Below are 19,404 nucleotides of genomic sequence, written 5' to 3' on the forward strand. Positions count from 1 at the left end.
GTAGTAGGGAAAAATTGGCTTTACGCAAAACTGTAACCATAGAGCTTTCCACCAGCCAAATATGCATATAGTATAGCTGTTTCTTTCCATTACCCTCTATGTGTTACATTGCCAGCATATTCTATGTGCTGACCCGTTTTCGGGCTGCAATGTTAATGTTGCAGACTTTTCAGACGATGATTAAGGAGTTTTAGGTCGTGGTTCTATACTCAGTGATGCCGTTGGAGTTGATGGACTCACTTATCTTCCCAGCCTTCCGCTATTATCATTATTAGATGGCCTTAAGCCATATTTATTGTAATAAGATCTCTATTGAGACACTCGATGTAATAAGTGTGTGATTGCTACTCTGTTATAAATCCTTCAAGTATTGTGTGGTGTCAGCATTACTGATCCAGGGATGACACCTGAGCACACAGATTGGACCGTTTGAGGTCTGGTGGCTACAATTTGGCTCTTAAAACTTGGGCACACAGCGAGTCTGGTTCCTGGATTAAGCGCCATCCCTGCTTAGCTAGCATGGCCATATTAAAGGAATGCAGATCCCGAAATCCTAAACCCACTTCCTTATTTGATAGTTTCATTTTCTCCCAGCCTACCCAGTGCATCCTATTCTCCTCCCACTGCCTGTTCCACCAATAGTGATTGATTAGCTGGCTTATTTCATCACACAAACTTTTGGTCAGATCAAAACAGCCCATTGCATAAGTCGGGATCGCCTGAGCCACGGCCTTCACATAAACTTCCTTTCCCGCCATCGATAGACATCAATCCAACCCACCCTGCAGTCTTCCCGTGATGTGGTCTTTAATGTAGTTGAAACATACCGATGTAAGTTGGCAGACCAAGGTATTTCCCACCATTTGCTATTGTACCCAGCTGGAGCTCCCGCAACATCAAGTTCTTGAAAGACTGGCTAGCGTTAGAGCTAAACATGACCGAGGATTTTTCTCTATGGATCATTTGACCCGAGCACTCCTCATACACTTGCAGGACATGATTCATTGTTTGTGTAGCTTGGACATTTGCTTCCATTACCAGCAGGGAATCGTCGGCGAACAAAAGATGATTCACTCTTGGTGCTGTTGGGGCTAGCTTGATACCTCGGATCTAATTATCCTCCTCTGCTTTCCTCAGTAGCGTAGAAAAACCTTCCGCACACAATAAAAACAAATAGGGCGAGCAGTGGCGGAGCTAGTGAGGAATGGTTGAGGGGGCCAACAGTGAATTATAATTTTTTGGAGGGGCCAAAAATTGTATTTCTCTCAATTTCTACAACCAAAAAAATGTTTCTTCACAAAAAATCCATAGGCTGTGGGGCCCATGGCCCTTGCAGCAATACAAATAGCTCCGCCAGTGAGGGCGAGATTGGATCGCCTTGCCTTAAACCACGTCCCCGGGTCACTATGTCACTAATATCTCCATTCACCTTGAAACGGTAAATTACTGTGGTTACACAGTTCATCACCAACCGAACAAAATCGTCCGCAAAGCCAAGCTTCCTCATCATTCCTTCTAAGAATGGCCACTCGACTCGGTCATAGGCCTTACTCATCGAGTTTCAGTATAGTATTATCATAAATGAGTCTCCTTGGAACAAACGCACTCTGGTTAGCCGATATGAGCTCATCCAAGATAGTTTTTAGACGATTTGCAATCACCTTCGACACAAGCTTGTACACCATGTTACAGAGGCTAATAGGGCATAGATCCTTTATGCGGTCTGGGTTCCGGACCATTGGGATGAGCACAACAACCGTTTCATTCCATCCTTCTGGTATACTATCGCCTCTAAGAATATTAAGTACTTCTTGTGTCACAGCCTCGCTCACCGTTCCCCAATCTCTTGTAGAAGATTGCAGGCATACCATCTGCCCCGGGGGCCTTGAGATCACCCATATCATTCAGAGCTTTCTCAACTTCTTTGATTGTATACTCACTGCAGAGGAATTCTTTCATTTGCTGGGTTACTTTAGGTGTCACAGCATTTAGTACCCGCCGCATATTAATACCTGCCATGGGGGTAAACAAACCAGAGAAGTGGTTAGTAATAAGATCCTTCAAGCCTTTCTCCCCTTCCACCTTCACGCCATCTTCTCCTTTGAGTTTGACAAGCCAGTTTGGGCGCTTTCGTTGTGATGCAGAATTGTGGAAGGATTCGGTGTTCCTGTATCCCTTAACCAGCCACGTAACATGAGCTCGCTGCTTCCAGAAAATATGAAGTTGTTCTTCCAGCCTTTCTAATTTAAAATTTAGTGCCTGATTTTCCTTCTAAAACATCCAAGGTACAACTAGGGACTGTGTCATCTCTCTTCAGTATGTTCACGATTGTCGACCTGTCGACATACACGCTTCCATGATATCGTACATCTTCTAGTCCGTCTAGACGTAGGAGCTCAATTGCCACATCGAGTACATAAGAAGCAAGATATTAGGTTAATTACAAAACATGAATAATCAAATATACCATTTTGTGTAATTGCCTACACCATCATCCACCCATGCTGCAAATGATGAAGGATCTGGTGTTGTGAGGCATTGAAGATACTTCTGCATTAGCATTTTGTCCTTAATCTTCACCAAGTTGGTGGTTTCAGGAGTATTGTTGACGTAATCAGCTACTATATTCTGCGTTACTCTATCTGTTTCTGCCTGAAAAATCAACAAGTCCTCCTTGAGCTGTTTCACCTCGTTACTGTCATTAGTCTGTTGAGGTAGAGCCCTTTTCCGTCTGAACGCCGGGTGTAAAACTCATACTCCTCGCTCTTTAGAGTGAAGACTTCTTCCGACCGTCATGTCTCACATGCCTCCCTATAGAGTCTGGCGTCCATGGATGTATGCTTCACCTTCTGACATATTGGATGCATGTTAGGAATATGGTTGGAAAGAAAATGTTTGTTAGCAATATGGTTCAGACATGTGGTGCTGACCTTAGATTCCGCCAGTATGTTTTTGTTCTCATCACACCTGGAACGCTTCTCAATTGATTCCACAGCGTCATCTCTGTCAGTTTTCCCCTTATGGAGTCCGATGTTTTCTTTACCTCCTGTGAAGATGGATGCAAGTTAGCATTGCGGTTGGAAAAAAAGCAGGTCAAGAATTTACCAACATAATCTGACGTCGGCATCACATGTCTGAACATATTGCTAACAAACATTGTTTCCAACCATATTCCTAACTTGCGTCCAATGGGTGAAGCATACATCCATGGACGCCATGGACAACATGTGAGACATGATGGACGGAAGAAGAAGTCTTCCTCCTCCAGAGTGAGGAGTATGAATTTTACACACACACACACACACCCCACACACGTTCAGAAGGAAAGGGGCTCTATCTCAACAGACTAATGACATTAACGAGGTTCTGTACCCACAGAACAAATCCTGGGAAAAGCAGCGGCCAACAGCTGAACAACTCAAGGAGAACTTGTTGAATTTTTAGGCAGAAACAGATTGAGTAACCCAGAATATAGTAGCCGATTACGTCAACAGTACTCCTGAGACCACCAACTTGGTGAAGATTAAGGACATAATGCTAGCGCAGAAATATCTTCAATTCCTCACAACACCGGATCCTTCATTGTTTGCAGCGTGGGTGGATGACGGTGTAAGTAACTATGCAAAATGGTATGTTTGATTATTCATGTTTGCAATTAACATAATATCTTGTTTCTTAGGTAGTTGATGCGGCAATTGTGCTCCTACTCCTAGACGGACTAGAAGATGTACGAGATCATGGAAGCGTGTATGTCAAAAGGTCGACAATCGTCAACATCCTAGAGAGATAGCACAGTCCCTAGTTGTACCTTGGATGTTTTAAAGGAAAATCAGGCACTAAATGGGGATATAACTACCTCAAGCATGAAATGGTAACAACATCCTACCGTTCAGTGATAATAATAAGAATTTTTTTAGGAACTTCAAATCACTTACAAATTTTCCACGCAGATTTTCCTACATCAAATATTCCCAGGAACCACTGGTTCCTGGCTGTTGTCAACAGCTACAAGAGGAAGATTCAAATACTGGACTCACTCCAATCGCACAACAACTACAAAGAAGTAATTGTTGTGTGAGCCTCTAACAACATTTTATACAACTTACAATTTATACGAATATTGTATTAAATTTAGTGCTCATGTTGTTTCGCAAAAAAAAGTGCTCATGTTACTTGCAGCTTCTTGGGATGGAAACACATCTAGATATAGCGGTGATGGAAAATGGCATGGAAGGAAGTAGATGGCTAGACATTGTCATGAGTTCGTGGCCTATCATTGATTATGAAGTGCCACGACAAACAGATGGATGTTCCTGTGCTCTATGGATGTTGAAGAACATCCAACATTGGACTGGAGTAAGACTGACAGGGATACCCGACCAGGTACCTACGTCTTCCTCATCTAACTTGAACATATATACTTTCACATATACAACTACAAAACGGTCCTAACGTCTACCTCATACTACGCAGCATGGCATTTGACGGTTCAGAAAATGGATTGCTACTGCCCTGATAAATTCACCTCACAACAAGTTGAAAGTGCGCAAAGCCAAACCAGCTGACGATTTAGTAGACCTCGACCTCAGAGGAGACTACGGAGGCAACAACGTAGGAGACGGTTCAGGAGATGATGGTTCCGCACTGTAGTGGTGTGGTTCGGTGCTAGACTTGGTGTAGAGTTAATAGGGTTGGGCATGGTGTGGTTTTAGCCCCGTAGAAGGTTTCCACACTGTTTTCAATTCTGTTAAAGCGTCCCCAAGTTGTATCAAACATTTTTTTGGTTGTGCTACTACGGAAAATTGCCATACATTTGTACTACTTTTATCCGCATTGCATATCTACATTTATTTTTAATTATGCAGTCCATTGCTCTCTACACAGAGACAAGTCTGTGAAGGACAAAATCTTGTAGTCCTTGCTTGATTTCATTGTTTACTAATAATGTGGGGGCTGCTTTGCACTTTTCTTCTTTCATGGATGCTATCTCTGCTTTCGAAAGAAGTGTATTTTTTGTACATATTTCCCTTTGGTTTAATAGGATGTACTTCGAAAATAAATTTTCTAAGTGGCATTCCACTTTGGATCGCAATTTTGTTGTTCTGCAACTTAGGTCCATGGAAGTAATACATTCTTTTTCAACCCGGGGTTTCAATTCTGGGTATTATATGTCAATGAATGATATTAATGTTGTCATGTTTGATTCTGCTACACAGTCCCCTTGTAACGTTGGTACTTTATTTGAACTTTCAGTCTGAATATGTACCTCTCACCTCATATCATAGCACTTTTTCATGGAGCAGGACAAAATGGAGCAGGGATAATCAAGTTAAAATACGATCTTGTCCTCCCATGTCGAGGCCAAGTGCACTCCAAATTAAACCACTGACCACTCAGTTTCAAAACAGGATATGTTTTATCATGATACAAGGCTCTGAATTGAGGAATCATTCAACATGTGTATTTATTACCTGAATTTTTAGCCGCAGGTGCAAATTAGTGCAAGTTTTCTGTATATTACACAAGAACTGCATGATTTTGCACTGTCTGCGCCTACAGAACCAATTCATTAGGATGGATTTTTCCTATATATATATATATATATATAGTGATGTTAAACTAAGTGTGAGTGTATAATAGTAAAAAAATATAGTATTTTTTTATAAAATGTGGTAAATTACAAACTTGGGTAGAAAGAATTTTTTTTATAATTACTACATTTTGACCACGGTTTTACTAGATTTTGTATATGGCGTTACTAGGAGTGTAGAATAAGCTATATATATAAAAACACACACACACACACACACACACACAAACCCCAGAAAAACTGCTCATATATTTGTATGCATCTCTGCCATACACAGTATGCATGTTCAAATCAAAGATAAATCCTCTAACTGGCATCCGCAAAATAAAAAAGCTAATTTGACATGGCATAACTACAAATTACTAGTAACTTACACGTGCCTTGCACGCAAGAGTGAAGTGTGACCCAATATCGACACACAACATTATAATAGACAATTATATACATTTGGAATCATGCACAAATGAAATTTAAGTTGAGGTTTAAGGAGTGTAGAATAAGCTATATATATAAAAACACACACACACACACACACACACACACAAACCCCAGAAAAACTGCTCATATATTTGTATGCATCTCTGCCATACACAGTATGCATGTTCAAATCAAAGATAAATCCTCTAACTGGCATCCGCAAAATAAAAAAGCTAATTTGACATGGCATAACTACAAATTACTAGTAACTTACACGTGCCTTGCACGCAAGAGTGAAGTGTGACCCAATATCGACACACAACATTATAATAGACAATTATATACATTTGGAATCATGCACAAATGAAATTTAAGTTGAGGTTTAAGTCTCATCACCCATCCCATTCAAAATCAAATTATAACTACATAATATTTGATGAATGTGGTAAATACTACACAAAAATCATGTGAAACGTGTAAGAACAGTTGAGTATTACATTTGCAAAGAAAATTGGATTTTGGAAAGATGTTGCGTTAGCTTTGAACAAAAAAAATTAAAGTAAAATAAACGTCAAGTCTTTTGGAAGAAAAAAAACTTGGGAGAACTGAAGTATGCAAGAGTCTAGAACAAATGAGAAGTGTATGTGTTATGTGCATATCGTACAACATAAAAAATAGAATAATGAATGTCCATTCTTTTAGCAGAGGAAACCATGAAGAATTGAAGTCTTGAAGAATCTAGAACAAAGAAGAAATGTCTTTGTTTTCAGGTTTGTGCATAAGCACAAGTGTGGAATATTCTAGATTAGTACACGTGACAGAATCCAATATAGTGGAGAGAATATCCAACGGCCAAGACTACTTGGATTTGCCACCTCCCAACCGTGCGCCACAAACATCTCAGCTTTGTACACGGCATATTTTCTTCAGTGAGCACCATATACTTTTCTTCAGTTAACAGCATACAAGGCACACTTTAAACCTTGCAGCATTTGATAAAATAAAATAAAAACCCTGCGATGAGGAAGGCGGAGACGATGTCGACGGCGTTCGATTGGGTTCGGGCTGCTTGACGTCGGCGTTCGATTGGGTTCGGGCTGCTTGACGTCGGCGTTGTGGGGGTCGCCGGGTCGGGCCGGAGCCGGAGGACAGCGAGGGCCGTGACTGAACCCGCGGCTGTCGAGTAGCGGGCGACACTTCGTCAGTTATCGGGCGGCTACAGCTGAAGCGGGTATAAAGCGGATGGACGGCTAGGATCAACAGCTATCGGATCGTGGGGCTGCTGGCGAACCAAACGTCGAAACGTGTCGGTGCTCTGACTCTGAGCGTGCGTGCGTGTGGCCGACGGTGACTCGGTGAGAGTGAGACGACCGGCGACTCTGGGTCGTCTCGTCGTGGGTTTAATTTTATTTTTTTATGCGAGCACGAGTGGCGCACTGCCTTCCTCGGCCAGTACACGACTATCGATGATGGACGCGCTGGTGTCAGCTGGCCCATGTCGTGCCCGCATCGTGTCATGGCCCGGCCAGTGGGCCACATGGCTTTTCGCTTCATTCATCAATGTGCTCGTGTTGTGTTTCTAAAAAGGAAAAATGTGCTCGTGTTGTGGGGTTCACAAAAACAGGAGATCGAGCGATGTAAACCAGTAGGAAACTGCACAAACCATCAACAATTGGTGTCCCCTAAAAGAAAATCAACAATTGGTGTTGACTTTGCACAGAACGCTTACTTTTCAGATTTGTTGCACAAAACATCATCTATTGGTGTAACTCATCGTAGCTAGCTCTGATCCATCGTTTGATCGTGTTGACATGATTTCTAATGTGCGGATCCCGCTTGTAAGTGTACACATGGCAAAAGAAAAATACTTCACGCCTGCCGAGCAATAAAAACCACCAATATTCACAGTTTTAGTTGCTCATTAAAGCTTTTGATTTAAAACTTAACATTTAAAAATCTCAACAAAAATCAGTAAATCTTGCATATACCCAATACTCGTTTGATAACTTTTTAACTTTTTTGGACCACGTGCTTTGGAGAAATTAGCAGTGTATTGGCTCAATCTTTTTTTTCCTTTCAAAAAGTCAATCGATTTGGATGTCATTTCTGTTACTTCTGATGTTTTTTGTATTGTCATGATGTTTGATAAACAAATCGGAAGTTTTTTCTGCAATTTTTTTTTCAAAAAATACCAACAAATCATGTATGTACCAAATATCGATATGCAAATTATTCGAATCATTTTGACCATAGTTTTGGGAGATATTCAATGTTTTAGTTAGTCCAAGTTGGTTGACGTGGCATATTTTTTGCCACATGTACATTTACAAGTGTGATCCACCTGTTAGAAATAATTTCAACATAATCAAATAAAGGGTTAGAGCTAGCCGCAACGGATTACACCATTAAATGTTGTTTTGTGTAGCAAACCCGAAGAGTAGGTGTTCTGTGAAAAATTGATCCCGATAGTTAGTGGGTTGTGCAATTTCCTCTATAAACCAGACTACAGCACTAAATTTTTCTCGACGATGAAACCCCGGTGGCTAGTGTTGCGTGCTGCCCATCGGTGAATGTTGAAGGTTCTATCGGAGTAGCAGGAACAAGAGCCTCTAGCCGATTCCTCATAATTTTATTTTTTATCCTGTCTTTTATTCTTAAATTATCTATTTTTAGGGAAATATTTTTTTCTATAATCTAGCAGCTCCCTCAAACTTAAGCCCTCAAACCTACTCGACCCCACATGAAAGCTTCTCATATAGGCTCACCTTAGGTGACATACACGTGCGACAAAGGAATCGAGTATGTAGGCGGAATTTGTCCTCCACGGGCCATGATTCGGGCACTTCTTCATCCGAATGGATTTTTCTCCTCTTGCTTCTCCTAGTGGCACAATGGTGTGGTCCGAAACACAACGAATCATAGAAATCGGCGATGGCCGGTGGGCGGCCATGGTTCTAGGTACAAAATGTATGTGAGCTTTTCCTCTACAGGTGCTCCACTGCAAGTGATGCAACTTTACTTGTGAACGAGGACGGCAGTGAGGAACGCCGTCCGGACGGGGACGCCGGAAGACGTGCCGCCATGGCCAAAGAAGATGGGGATGACAAAAAATGGGAATAAAAAAATCACCTAAGAGCATCTTCAATGGGCGCACAGAAACTACTCTGTGCGTTAAAATTCGGGTTTTTTAGGCGCTGGACAGCTCCAACAGAAGCTGTAAAATAGTGCATGCACAAAAAAGATTGGGCACGCGCTAAAAAGCGCTATCAGAAGCTGCAAATTTGGGGCACCGGATTGCGTGCGCTTCACAATTTGTACTACGTGTTTTTTGGCATCTGCTAAATCAATGTTGGATCTGGCGTGCTAAAAGTGCTAGAGTGGCACGCTAAAACTATTTTAGCGCGTGAAACTTTTATGCGCCTGTTGGAGATGCTCTAAGATGGTGGGCAAGGGAGGTCGGACTCAGCTGAGGCGCCACATGCAGTGAGGTAACCAGTGACGAGGTGGATGACAATGTGTATTATTACTCGTCCACCCCATCATACACGGGCACATCAAAGCTTAGATCAGCTGAGAAATGATAGCAAACTCAACAATGTGACCAACATGGCAAACAAATCCTCCGTTGTCAGCACGACAACATGCAAAAACATCACAAGTCAAACACATTAGTTTAAAATACATTGCAATTAAACTGTAAGTAGTTTTAATATGGTATCATATCATTGTAGTTTTGCTGGAGGTTTATATGTCAAAGGCAAATTACAAATAGTTCTATTAAATCAAGATATGTTGGAGAAAGAATAAAGAAACAAAAAAGGTAGGCCGGGGTTAACCTCGTTCTAAGTGGCGGACTGACTGGGCGCGTCAGCTAACCATCATATCATCCACATATATGGTCTGAATATGAAGGTTTGCAGACGGTCAAGACGTATAGGGAGTACTGACCGGCTGCATCCAGAGACGTTTGAGGAGGATTTGAGGCGAGTAGATGCTCTTAGAATGGGTTTTGCTTCGGCAGAGTTCCTTCCGCCAATTTGGGCACAAGAGTTCAACGTTAGAGCACGTAATACATCAGGGTTAAGCTTAAAGGTGGCGTAACCGCGTAAGTTTGCGTGCCTTTGTATTGCACTCGGTGTTTCACTGAAAGAAAAACTGTGCCATTGACATTGCATTTGTACTTTGTAGTCAACACGACTTTGCACAGGAGGTCGTCTCGACACACAAGAGGAGAGGAAATGTCACACCAATACCGTTTATCTAATCCTCGAGCAATCATCAAATCCATCACCGTTCGCATAAGTCGTGAATGCATCGCAAATTTACATAGAATCAACAGAATTCAGCACATCAATCAAACCAAACTAATGCACACGCTGCTAGTAGAAAACAGTGGATCGAACGATCTCCAAACCAGAACAGCACAAGGAGAAATGGCACCGGGGATGGGAGGAGCATGATGACGCATGAAAATCACCGGAGATTTCGCGGGCGTGGCCTGTCTACCTCATCATGCCGACGGGCGTGGCCGGCGCCCCCATGACCTGGCCGCCGGTGACGCCCCGGTTCCGGCGCTCCATGTTGGCGTCCCAGCCGATCCCCATGTCGAAGCCGCGGTTCTTGAGCTCCCGGTACTCCTGGCAGAGCGCGCAGAGCTCGCAGCACCAATGCACGAGGAAGTCCGGACACTCCCCCTCGTCCAGGTCGTAGTGCGCCCGCATCTTGGTGCGGTAGACGCACGAGTAGAGGCACCCCATCCCCGTCGTCGCGCAGATGGCCGCGTAGGCCGCCCCGCTCCCGGCGCACGCTGCACCAGCAACCCAATCCCTCATACGTCAAACATAGCCGGCGGATCTACCGAGCTAGAAGAAGAAGAAGCTGAATAAAGGGGGGGAGGAGAGGAAGAAAGGACTCACAGCAGGTTCCTCTGTCCACGATGTCCGCGATCTGCCCGAACGTGATGCAGGGGCACAGGCAGGTGATGAGACCTTCACGAGAGACACGGATAAGCTCAACTGACCGGCCATGGGCGACCATTGCTAGCTATCTAGTAGTTCTCGGCTCTGAACAAGAGGGGAACGGAGAGCACTTACAGTTCCCGGGGTCGTCCATGCAGTGGAAGAGGCCGGTGGACCAGCGCGCCAGCCCGGCGGCGGGGCGGGCGTGGTGGCTCTGGTTCATGGCGTGGTTGTACGTGGGCTGCTGCTGCGGCGGCGGATACATTGCTTGGGAATACGGCCGTGCCCTGTTTATGCCCTGTGCTAAAGCCAAAGAAAGGACCCGGTTCCTCTTTAAAAGGAATCACTAGCGAGTCTCTCCCAAGTCTTTTCTTTAGTGCTATACTTTTCTATCAGTCAGTTGGTAATCTCTTATTCAAAGTAGTAATAATATCTAAAAAATCAGTTGGTATGTGATGTGACCAGTATTCTAGTGTCCACGAGCTGCGCAAGAGCGCAGCACAGTGAGTAAATATCTTGGATGCTTCCTGCTACGCTTGGAGCAAGCAGAAGACGCTACTGCAGTACTGCTGTGTGCACTGTGCATTTTGTCCATGCTCTTGTGTCTTGAATGATTGCCGAAAAAGATGTGGGTGTATATTTCCTAAGTTTTATTGAATTTAGAAGTATTAGTGTCGAAAACGTTCTTATATTATGAAACGGAGGGTGTAATTTTCGGGGAAGAACACAAATAGTGCTCGCCGAGCATCATTGTCATATATTCACGGTGTAAAGATCATACTACTGAAGTCTTGGTCTTGCTAGCCAACTCGTTAATAAAGAAAAAGGAGAAAAGTGAGTCTTGGTCTTGCTTTCAATATACTTTTGCAGTTTCCTATCCATACTGCCAACTTGTCGACGAACCATGCAACAAAAGTTGCTGTTCAAGGGGGCTAACCGCCGTTAAACATAATAAAAGTGGTTAGGTTTCAAAACTACTTCAAGTCTAACCAGACGAGGTGACAGCAAAGTTTTGGAATATGCAAGGTGGATATAGTAGTTTTTGCCATTGGTTTGCGCTACTTGTCTCGAAGACAGCTCCCTTGATCCGCCACATGCGAAACCTAGGGAGCTTAAATAATCGATATTGTAGTACGTACTACTTTCTCTAATCTTGTTTAGTCTAACAACAGCTAGTGCGACGTCAAAAGGAAAAAACAACATCTAGCTGTATTTCATTCTATTTTATATATCCAACAGCAGCGGAAGATGGATTAGTTATGCAAAAAAACATTAAAATGGAAATGCTAAAAATCTGACGCCGGGTTTTTAGACACGACAAAACAAACGTTTTTCATGACAAGTAGTAAGATGCCCTTGCATTGCACGAAACATCAAGATCGAGGGTGGACGGCGCCGGCAACGGCCATCACACCAGATTTTTCCATGGCCTTCTGGATGTGGTGGGAAAGAAATAAGGCTGATTGTGAGAGACAAAGAGTTGTTTGTAAATATGGAAACAAGTGCGGGCATATTTTTGCAAAACTGCAACAGTTTGCTTTGTATGTGTCAGATCTAGATCCGATGGCTATTGGTGGAAGATGGCAGGCACGCCATCATCACCAAATCAGGTTTTTATATAGTCATAGCAATTTATATAGGCATGAGATTGGCAAACTTAGTTTTGCAAGGACGGTAATTTCATGGCAAAACATGAACGGAGACGAATGTGTCATACGCGCCAACTAAGCTTGCTATCCTCGCCGAAACACAACGTATCATGAAAAACACTCGATTTGTCATGCCCAAGAATCTGAGGTTCGATGAATATTCGGGTGCTTACAACTGAAAATATTCACAAGCAGTGCACGTTTGGAAAAAAGAATTGCCTTGCAGCGCGATGGGCTTCCATGCCGTTGGATTGCCAGCGGCCACCCGCTGGTTTGGCAATGGCGAGACAGCTGACGTCACAGTGATACGTGGTTCGGACGTCGCACACTGGTACACATGGCGGTATCAACTTCCGATCCGCTGAAACTATCGACTGACGCTTACGCTTTACCTAATGGCTAAGCATTGACCGTACACGTTGCTTCTCGGAAGGAAGCTAATGCCAATATTAATTTTTGAACGAAGTCCCATCTTATCATCTAGAGACGGAGAATGCTGATCAAGTTGGTCACGACTGACAATATGATATAACCCAGCACCTGGCTGGTGTGTCATTGCCTCATGAGTTCAACACTATTGCTTGGTGGACTAATCTCTCTTGATCCGTTTTGCTATCTGGAATGGAATGGACCAAGCTAGCGATCGGGCACAAGCAACACTACAACAGTATAGAATAATCACTGCATGCGTCCGCAGCAAAAATGTATGTGCATGCCGTTGAAGTCAAAGGCATCCGATTCCAAGTTCTTGGAGGAAGCATCGGGCATGGACGGGTGAAGTCACCAGGCTGCCAATGTTCTTCGAGCAAGCATCGAATCTGATGATAGACTGGCCGCCTGTCGAAAAAGCAGCCGATATCTTCGCCGATTGGCCCCGCCTAACAACGCATCAAACGTGCGCCGAAACGTGAGGCAACGGGAGTGCCCGTGAAAGCATGTAGACGTAGTTACCGCCATGGATCTCGGGTATATATAGCTCGGCATCAACCGCGGGGACGGAGGGGCGAACACGTACGCACTCTCTGTCTGAGGGAGCAAACCATTGTACGCAAAGAGAGAAAGAAAGGAAGATCGAGGAGGATGGCGTTCATGCGGTACGACTACAGGGCGCTGCCGCAGGAGACGACGGTGGAGGAGTTCCGGGCGTGGCTGGCGCAGTTCGACGCGGACGGGGACGGGCGGATCAGCCGGGAGGAGCTGCGGGAGGCGCTGCGCAGCCTCGACCTGTGGTTCGCCTGGTGGAAGGCCCGGGAGGCGCTGCGCGACGCCGACGCCAACCGCAACGGCCTCGTCGACGGCGACGAGATGGCCAGGCTCTACGCCTTCGCGCGCACCAACCTCCACCTCAAGGCCGCCGACCTCGACGCCTAGCCGTAGCCTGGCACTAGCAGCAGCAGCCTCCCAATAATCTCTGTCCGATCGGTCCATCCATCAGATACGTACGTACGTACTCCTACTAGCTGGCTTGGATGCGATTGCTCGTGGCTGGTTGATTGGTACAGTATTAGGTTGTAAATAATCAGTGAAGTGGATTTTGTGTTGTGTGTGCTACTGGCTCTCGACCTGTTTCTTTTTGTTCTTTCCTGCTTCGGAAGTTCAGAATCTCTGAAAAATGAACGACTGAACCGATGCACGTGCCGGCATCTTCAGCGATCAGAACCGTATGATTTCTCCACTTGGAGACGTGGTCTGTGTGTGAATAATGATGTTTGGAGACGTTGTCTGACCGTTGCTACGTTGTTCTCTGCTGGACTTCCTGATGCATAAGCACCAACAGCTCCTACTCGCTGCACAGCGACGGACATCGCGCGTGCCGCTGCACACAACTTGATAACATGGTTTTCTGTTTTTCTAAGGGAGCGACCTGATTATCATTGATCAAGTTCAACCGAACAAAATATATCAAAACGAAGAACTGAAAATGGCTGTTCGAGAAACAGAGAGTTCATTTTTTTTCGGGGGGGCAGAGAGTTCATTCACACATACACACAAAAAAAAAACCAGAGAGTTCAGATAAAACACAAAATTACATCAAAGTCGTTCGAAACTGTCAACTATAGCTCCATTGTTGAATACAAATCCTGAAAATTGTAGAATACAAAACCTATGCACTATGCTCAAATATTTGAAAGAGTCTCATACACAATAAGTGAGAACCTAAAATCATGCGATCCATCGTGGGCATGACCCACCCCTAGCAAGGTCACATGTCTGACGTCTACTATGTTATCATATGGTTGAGAAAAACGATCATGAGCATGAAAGGGTGTAGCCGTGAGAACAACAAAATATACTTGACACTAACCCGATCATGGGCAGTCCGGCCCGAAAAAACCCGAAACCAGGCCGTGCTTCTTTTGCAGCTCAAAAGTGAGCTCGGAAGGGCTCGGGCTTCAGTATCCAGATTTCCAGACTGGGCTTACATGCATGCACACTAAACACAACGTTCTATTACCTCTGTTCCGAAATGTAAGTCGTTGGGGGAGTACAGTTTACACTCTCCCAACGACTTATATTTCGGAACGGAGGGAGTATTAGGTCTCGGGCTTGGGAAAAGAAACATTTGCAGGCTTCAGACCAAGTTTGGGTTTGTCATTTAGGGTCCGGGGTTTTTCAAGATGGGCCCGACCCAGCATATGTTCATGTTACTTACCTTCACCGCCACACCGCCCAAGTAGGCTAATAAACATTCATAACTTTTTGAAAAATGGGCACACAATTTAAAAGATTCATGAATTTAAGAATCACTTATGAAATTTTGAAAATGTTCTCAAATTGAAGAGAAATCTTCTCATATTTTAAATTGTATGTGCATTTATAAAAATCATGATTTCACAAATAATGCTTAAATATTTCATTAAAAAGTTCTATTTAAAAAAAATTACAGCCAAAATAAATATGTGAAGAATAAAACCAAAATAAAAAACCCAAAAGACCCGAAAGAAAACCACCGAATTGAAGATACCAAACAACAAACGCCACAGAAAAATCTGCACATGGACCGGTCCATGTGCGTTTATCCGACACTTTGTTGCATTTTTTTAAAAACATATTTTTTTAGGGGTGATAAATAACTTTATTCATCAAATTCCATCTGAAGTGGGATACGAATCTGGTTGTACGGAACGCCAAACTAGACGTGGCGACCGGGACCTCTAGCAAGGGAAAATTTAGCTAAACCGTGTGCTTCATAGTTCGCAGCACGACCCTCAAAAATAAATTTACATTGGACATTAATAGTTCTAAGGCGAATCTCACTGATAATTGTTCCATATCTTCCTCCCGTGTTGTTGCCAATATCCGCCACAACCTGTTTGCAATCAGATGCGATGACAAAATTGTGGATGTTGAGGTCCTCCGCCAAACACAACGCCTCCCGACATGCTATCGTCTCCAAAGATGTCGGATCAGTGACACCCTCCAGGATCAAGGCCGAAGCCCCAATATAATTCCCCGCTTCATCTCTGCAAACTGCAGCTGTCGTTCCTCCTCTTTTGGCGCGAACAGATGCATCAACATGTATCTTGTATGCTCCGGGAGGTGGTTTCTTGGGATTCTGTCTTTGTTGTGGCGGTTGGCTCACTCCTTGTCGGGGGCATCGGTTTGAATCATTAATCACACCGAGCTCTGCCATGAAACTTGTGATGGAGTGTGTCTGATGGGGACTTTGGAATATTGCCTCATGAATAGCTTTACGTCGAGCATGCCAAATCGCCCATGACGTGACCGCCAGCAAAGCAAAGCTCTCCTGCGGCAAGCTCTCGATCAAAGTGAACAACCAGTTTTTTGCATTAGGTTCTGTAGTCGCCATGATTTTATGCAGCACTTCCTCATCTCCCAACGCCCATACACTCCGCGATGCGGTGCACTCCAATAACGAATGCCGCCATGAGTCTTGTACTCCACACAACCCGCATAGGCTAGAATCTGCCATATGTCGGTGCGCTCATACATCGTTTGTAGGCAGCGACTGTTTCGATAATCTCCATAAAAACATTCCGACCTTCCCCGGAACTGAAGTACTCCATAAAGATTTCCACGCGCCAGAATCAGCCCTGGCACTGGATGGTCCTGTCGATCCCTCAAGACACGCCTCTCTACGTTGTCTAGTTGCAATGGTCATTGAGGGAGTCCTGGATTAGGGGGTGTTCGGATAGCCGAACTATACCTTCAAGCCGGACTCCTGGACTATGAAGATACAAGATTGAAGACTCCGTCCCGTGTCCGGAAGGGAATTTCCTTGGCGTGGAAGGCAAGCTTGGCGATACGGATGTTCAGATCTCCTACCATTGTAACCGACTCTATGTAACCCTAACCCTATCTGGTGTCTATATAAACCGGAGGGTTTTAGTCCGTAGGACAACATACACATCAACAATCATACCATAGGCTAGCTTCTAGGGTTTAGCCTCTCTGATCTCATGGTAGATCAACTCTTGTAATACCCATATCATCAATATTAATCAAGCAGGACGTAGGGTTTTACCTCCATCGAGAGGGCCCGAACCTGGGTAAAACTTCGTGTCCCCTGCCTCCTGTTACCATCCGGCCTAGACGCACAGTTCGGGACCCCCTACCCGAGATCCGCCGGTTTTGACACCGACATTGGTGCTTTCATTGAGAGTTCCTCTGTGCCGTCGCCGTCAGGCCCGATGGCTCCTACGATCATCAATGGCGATGCAGTCCAGGGTGAGACCTTTCTCCCCGGACAGATCTTCGTCTTTGGCGGCTTCGCACTGCGGGCCGATTCACTTGGCCATCTAGAGAAGATCGAAAGCTACGCCCCTGGCCGTCAGGTCATATTCGGAAGTTTAAACTACACGGCAGACATCCGCGAGGACTTGATCTTCGACGGATTCGAACCACTGCCGAGCGCGCCGCATTGTCACGACGAGCATGATCTAGCTCTGCCGCCGAGCAGTGCCCTGGAGGCCGTACCCGCGTCGGCTCCGACCCCTAGTTCGGAGCCGGCTGCGCCGATCGAGGACGGGCGGTTGGACGCCGCCTCAGGGGCTGAGATCCCAACGGCGGTTGAGCCGAACACCAGCCCCATACCCTGCAAGACTCATGACTCCATGGAGCCGGATTCTTCTCCGGACTCCGAACTCTCCACGCCCCTGTCGAGCGAATCCAATTGGACGCCGATCATGGAGTTCACGACCGCAGACGTCTTTCAGCACTCGCCTTTCGGCGATATCCTGAAGTCACTGAAGTCTCTCTCTTTATCAGGAGATCCCTGGCCGGATTACGGTCAGCAAGGTTGGGATTCGGACGATGAAGAAATTCAAAGCCCACCCACCACCCACTTTGTAGCCACTTTTGACAACTTAACCGACATGCTCGACTTTGACTCCGAAGACATCGACGGTATGGATGCCGATGAAGGGGATGATGAAGAACCAGCACCTACTAGGCCCTGGAAAGCCACCTCGTCATATGACATATACATGGTGGACACCCCAAAAGAGGGAGAGGGCGACGGAACAGCGGAGGATGACCCCTCCAAGAAACAGCAAAATCCCGCCAACACAAAAACGGCAATTCCAGCACGGGAGATAATAATACCCCGGAAAGCGCCGAAGAACATCCCCCCGAGCAAGATTTAGCACAGGAGGATGGAGAAACCAGCCCTCATGAAAGAGCGGCCGACAGAGAGGTCGAGGATGATAATTGTATGCCTCCCTCGGAAGACGAGGCAAGCCTCGACGACGACGAATTCGCCGTGCCAGAGGATCCCGTCGAACAAGAGCGTTTTCAACGCAGGCTTATGGCCACGGCAAGAAGCCTCAAGAAAAAACAGCAACAGCTTAAAGCTGATCAAGATCGGCTAGTCAATAGATGGACTGAAGTCCTTGCGGCCGAAGAGCATAAACCCGAACGCCCCTCCAAGTGCTACCCAAAGCGTAGGTTACTACCCCGATAGAGGAGGAAGCACTCGACACGGCCGACAGGCCACCTCGTGGCCGCGACAGAGAGGCCTCATGGCCCTCCACCCAAGCCGCACCCCATACCAAGGCACGGGAATACGCGCCGGACTTACGAGACATGTTGGAGGACAAGACAAGACAAACAAGATCGATCTACGGATCGTGTAGGCACCCCACGGCTCGAGACAACAACCGTCACGCCGGCTACAAATTCGGCAGGGCCGAACACAGTAGACAAAGCTCATTGGAGCTATGTCATGATATCGCCCAATACAGAGCCGCCGCACACCCATTGTGCTTCACAGACGAAATAATGGATCATCAAATCCTCGAGGGTTTCAAACCCGTAAACATCGAATCATATGATGGATGAACAGACCCCGCGGTATGGTCGAGGATTATCTCCTTCATATCCACATGGCCCGCAGCGATGATTTCCACGCCATCAAATACCTCCCACTCAAGCTTAAAGGACCAGCCCGACAGTGGCTTAACAGCCTGCCAACAGGGTCAATCAGGTGTTGGGAGGGCCTGGAAGCCGCATTCCTCGACAATTTCCAGGGCACTTATGTGCGACCCCCATACGCTGACGACCTAAGCCACGTAATTCGGCAGCCAGACGAATCGGCCAGGCAATTCTGGACATGGTTCCTAACAAAGAAAAATCAAATACTCGACTGTCCGGACGCAGAGGCCTTAGCAGCCTTCAAGCATAATATCCACGATGAGTGGCTTGCCCGGCACCTAGGATAGGAGAAGCCGAAATGTATGGCAGCACTCATGGCACTCATGACCCGCTTTTGCGCGGGAGAAGACAGCTGGCTTGCTCGTAGCCACAACATGACCAAGAACCCTAGTCGTTC

General features: G+C 45.5%; 2 protein-coding genes across 2 annotated transcripts; one reads left to right on the top strand and one right to left on the bottom strand.

Annotated features, from left to right (window-relative positions):
- Positions 1-10,246: 10,246 nt before the first annotated feature.
- On the bottom strand, positions 10,247-11,226 carry LOC125529830 (cell number regulator 1-like). Its single transcript, XM_048694251.1, has 3 exons — positions 11,101-11,226; positions 10,924-10,995; positions 10,247-10,814 (listed from the first exon to the last, which is right to left on the bottom strand). Exons 1-3 carry the CDS (start codon positions 11,186-11,188, stop codon positions 10,510-10,512), a joined length of 465 nt encoding a protein of 154 aa, XP_048550208.1. The 5' UTR covers positions 11,189-11,226; the 3' UTR covers positions 10,247-10,509.
- A 2,376-nt stretch (positions 11,227-13,602) lies between these two features.
- LOC125529831 (probable calcium-binding protein CML17) lies at positions 13,603-14,342 on the top strand. Its single transcript, XM_048694252.1, has one exon. It carries the CDS (start codon positions 13,695-13,697, stop codon positions 13,983-13,985), a length of 291 nt encoding a protein of 96 aa, XP_048550209.1. The 5' UTR covers positions 13,603-13,694; the 3' UTR covers positions 13,986-14,342.
- The last annotated feature ends 5,062 nt before the right edge of the window (positions 14,343-19,404 follow it).

The sequence above is a fragment of the Triticum urartu genome, unplaced genomic scaffold (assembly GCF_003073215.2).
Source record: "Triticum urartu cultivar G1812 unplaced genomic scaffold, Tu2.1 TuUngrouped_contig_5883, whole genome shotgun sequence".
Taxonomy (NCBI): Eukaryota; Viridiplantae; Streptophyta; class Magnoliopsida; order Poales; family Poaceae; genus Triticum; species Triticum urartu.

Bases quoted from the DNA above. Each gene is read 5' to 3' on its own strand.
- LOC125529830 (XM_048694251.1), bottom strand. From the start codon at position 11,188: ATGAACCAGAGCCACCACGCCCGCCCCGCCGCCGGGCTGGCGCGCTGG. The intron at 10,996-11,100 runs GTAAGTGCTCTC...TCTCTCGTGAAG, and splicing joins CATGGACGACCCCGGGAACT to GTCTCATCACCTGCCTGTGC. The intron at 10,815-10,923 runs GTGAGTCCTTTC...TTGCTGGTGCAG, and splicing joins CGTGGACAGAGGAACCTGCT to CGTGCGCCGGGAGCGGGGCG.
- LOC125529831 (XM_048694252.1), top strand. From the start codon at position 13,695: ATGGCGTTCATGCGGTACGACTACAGGGCGCTGCCGCAGGAGACGACG.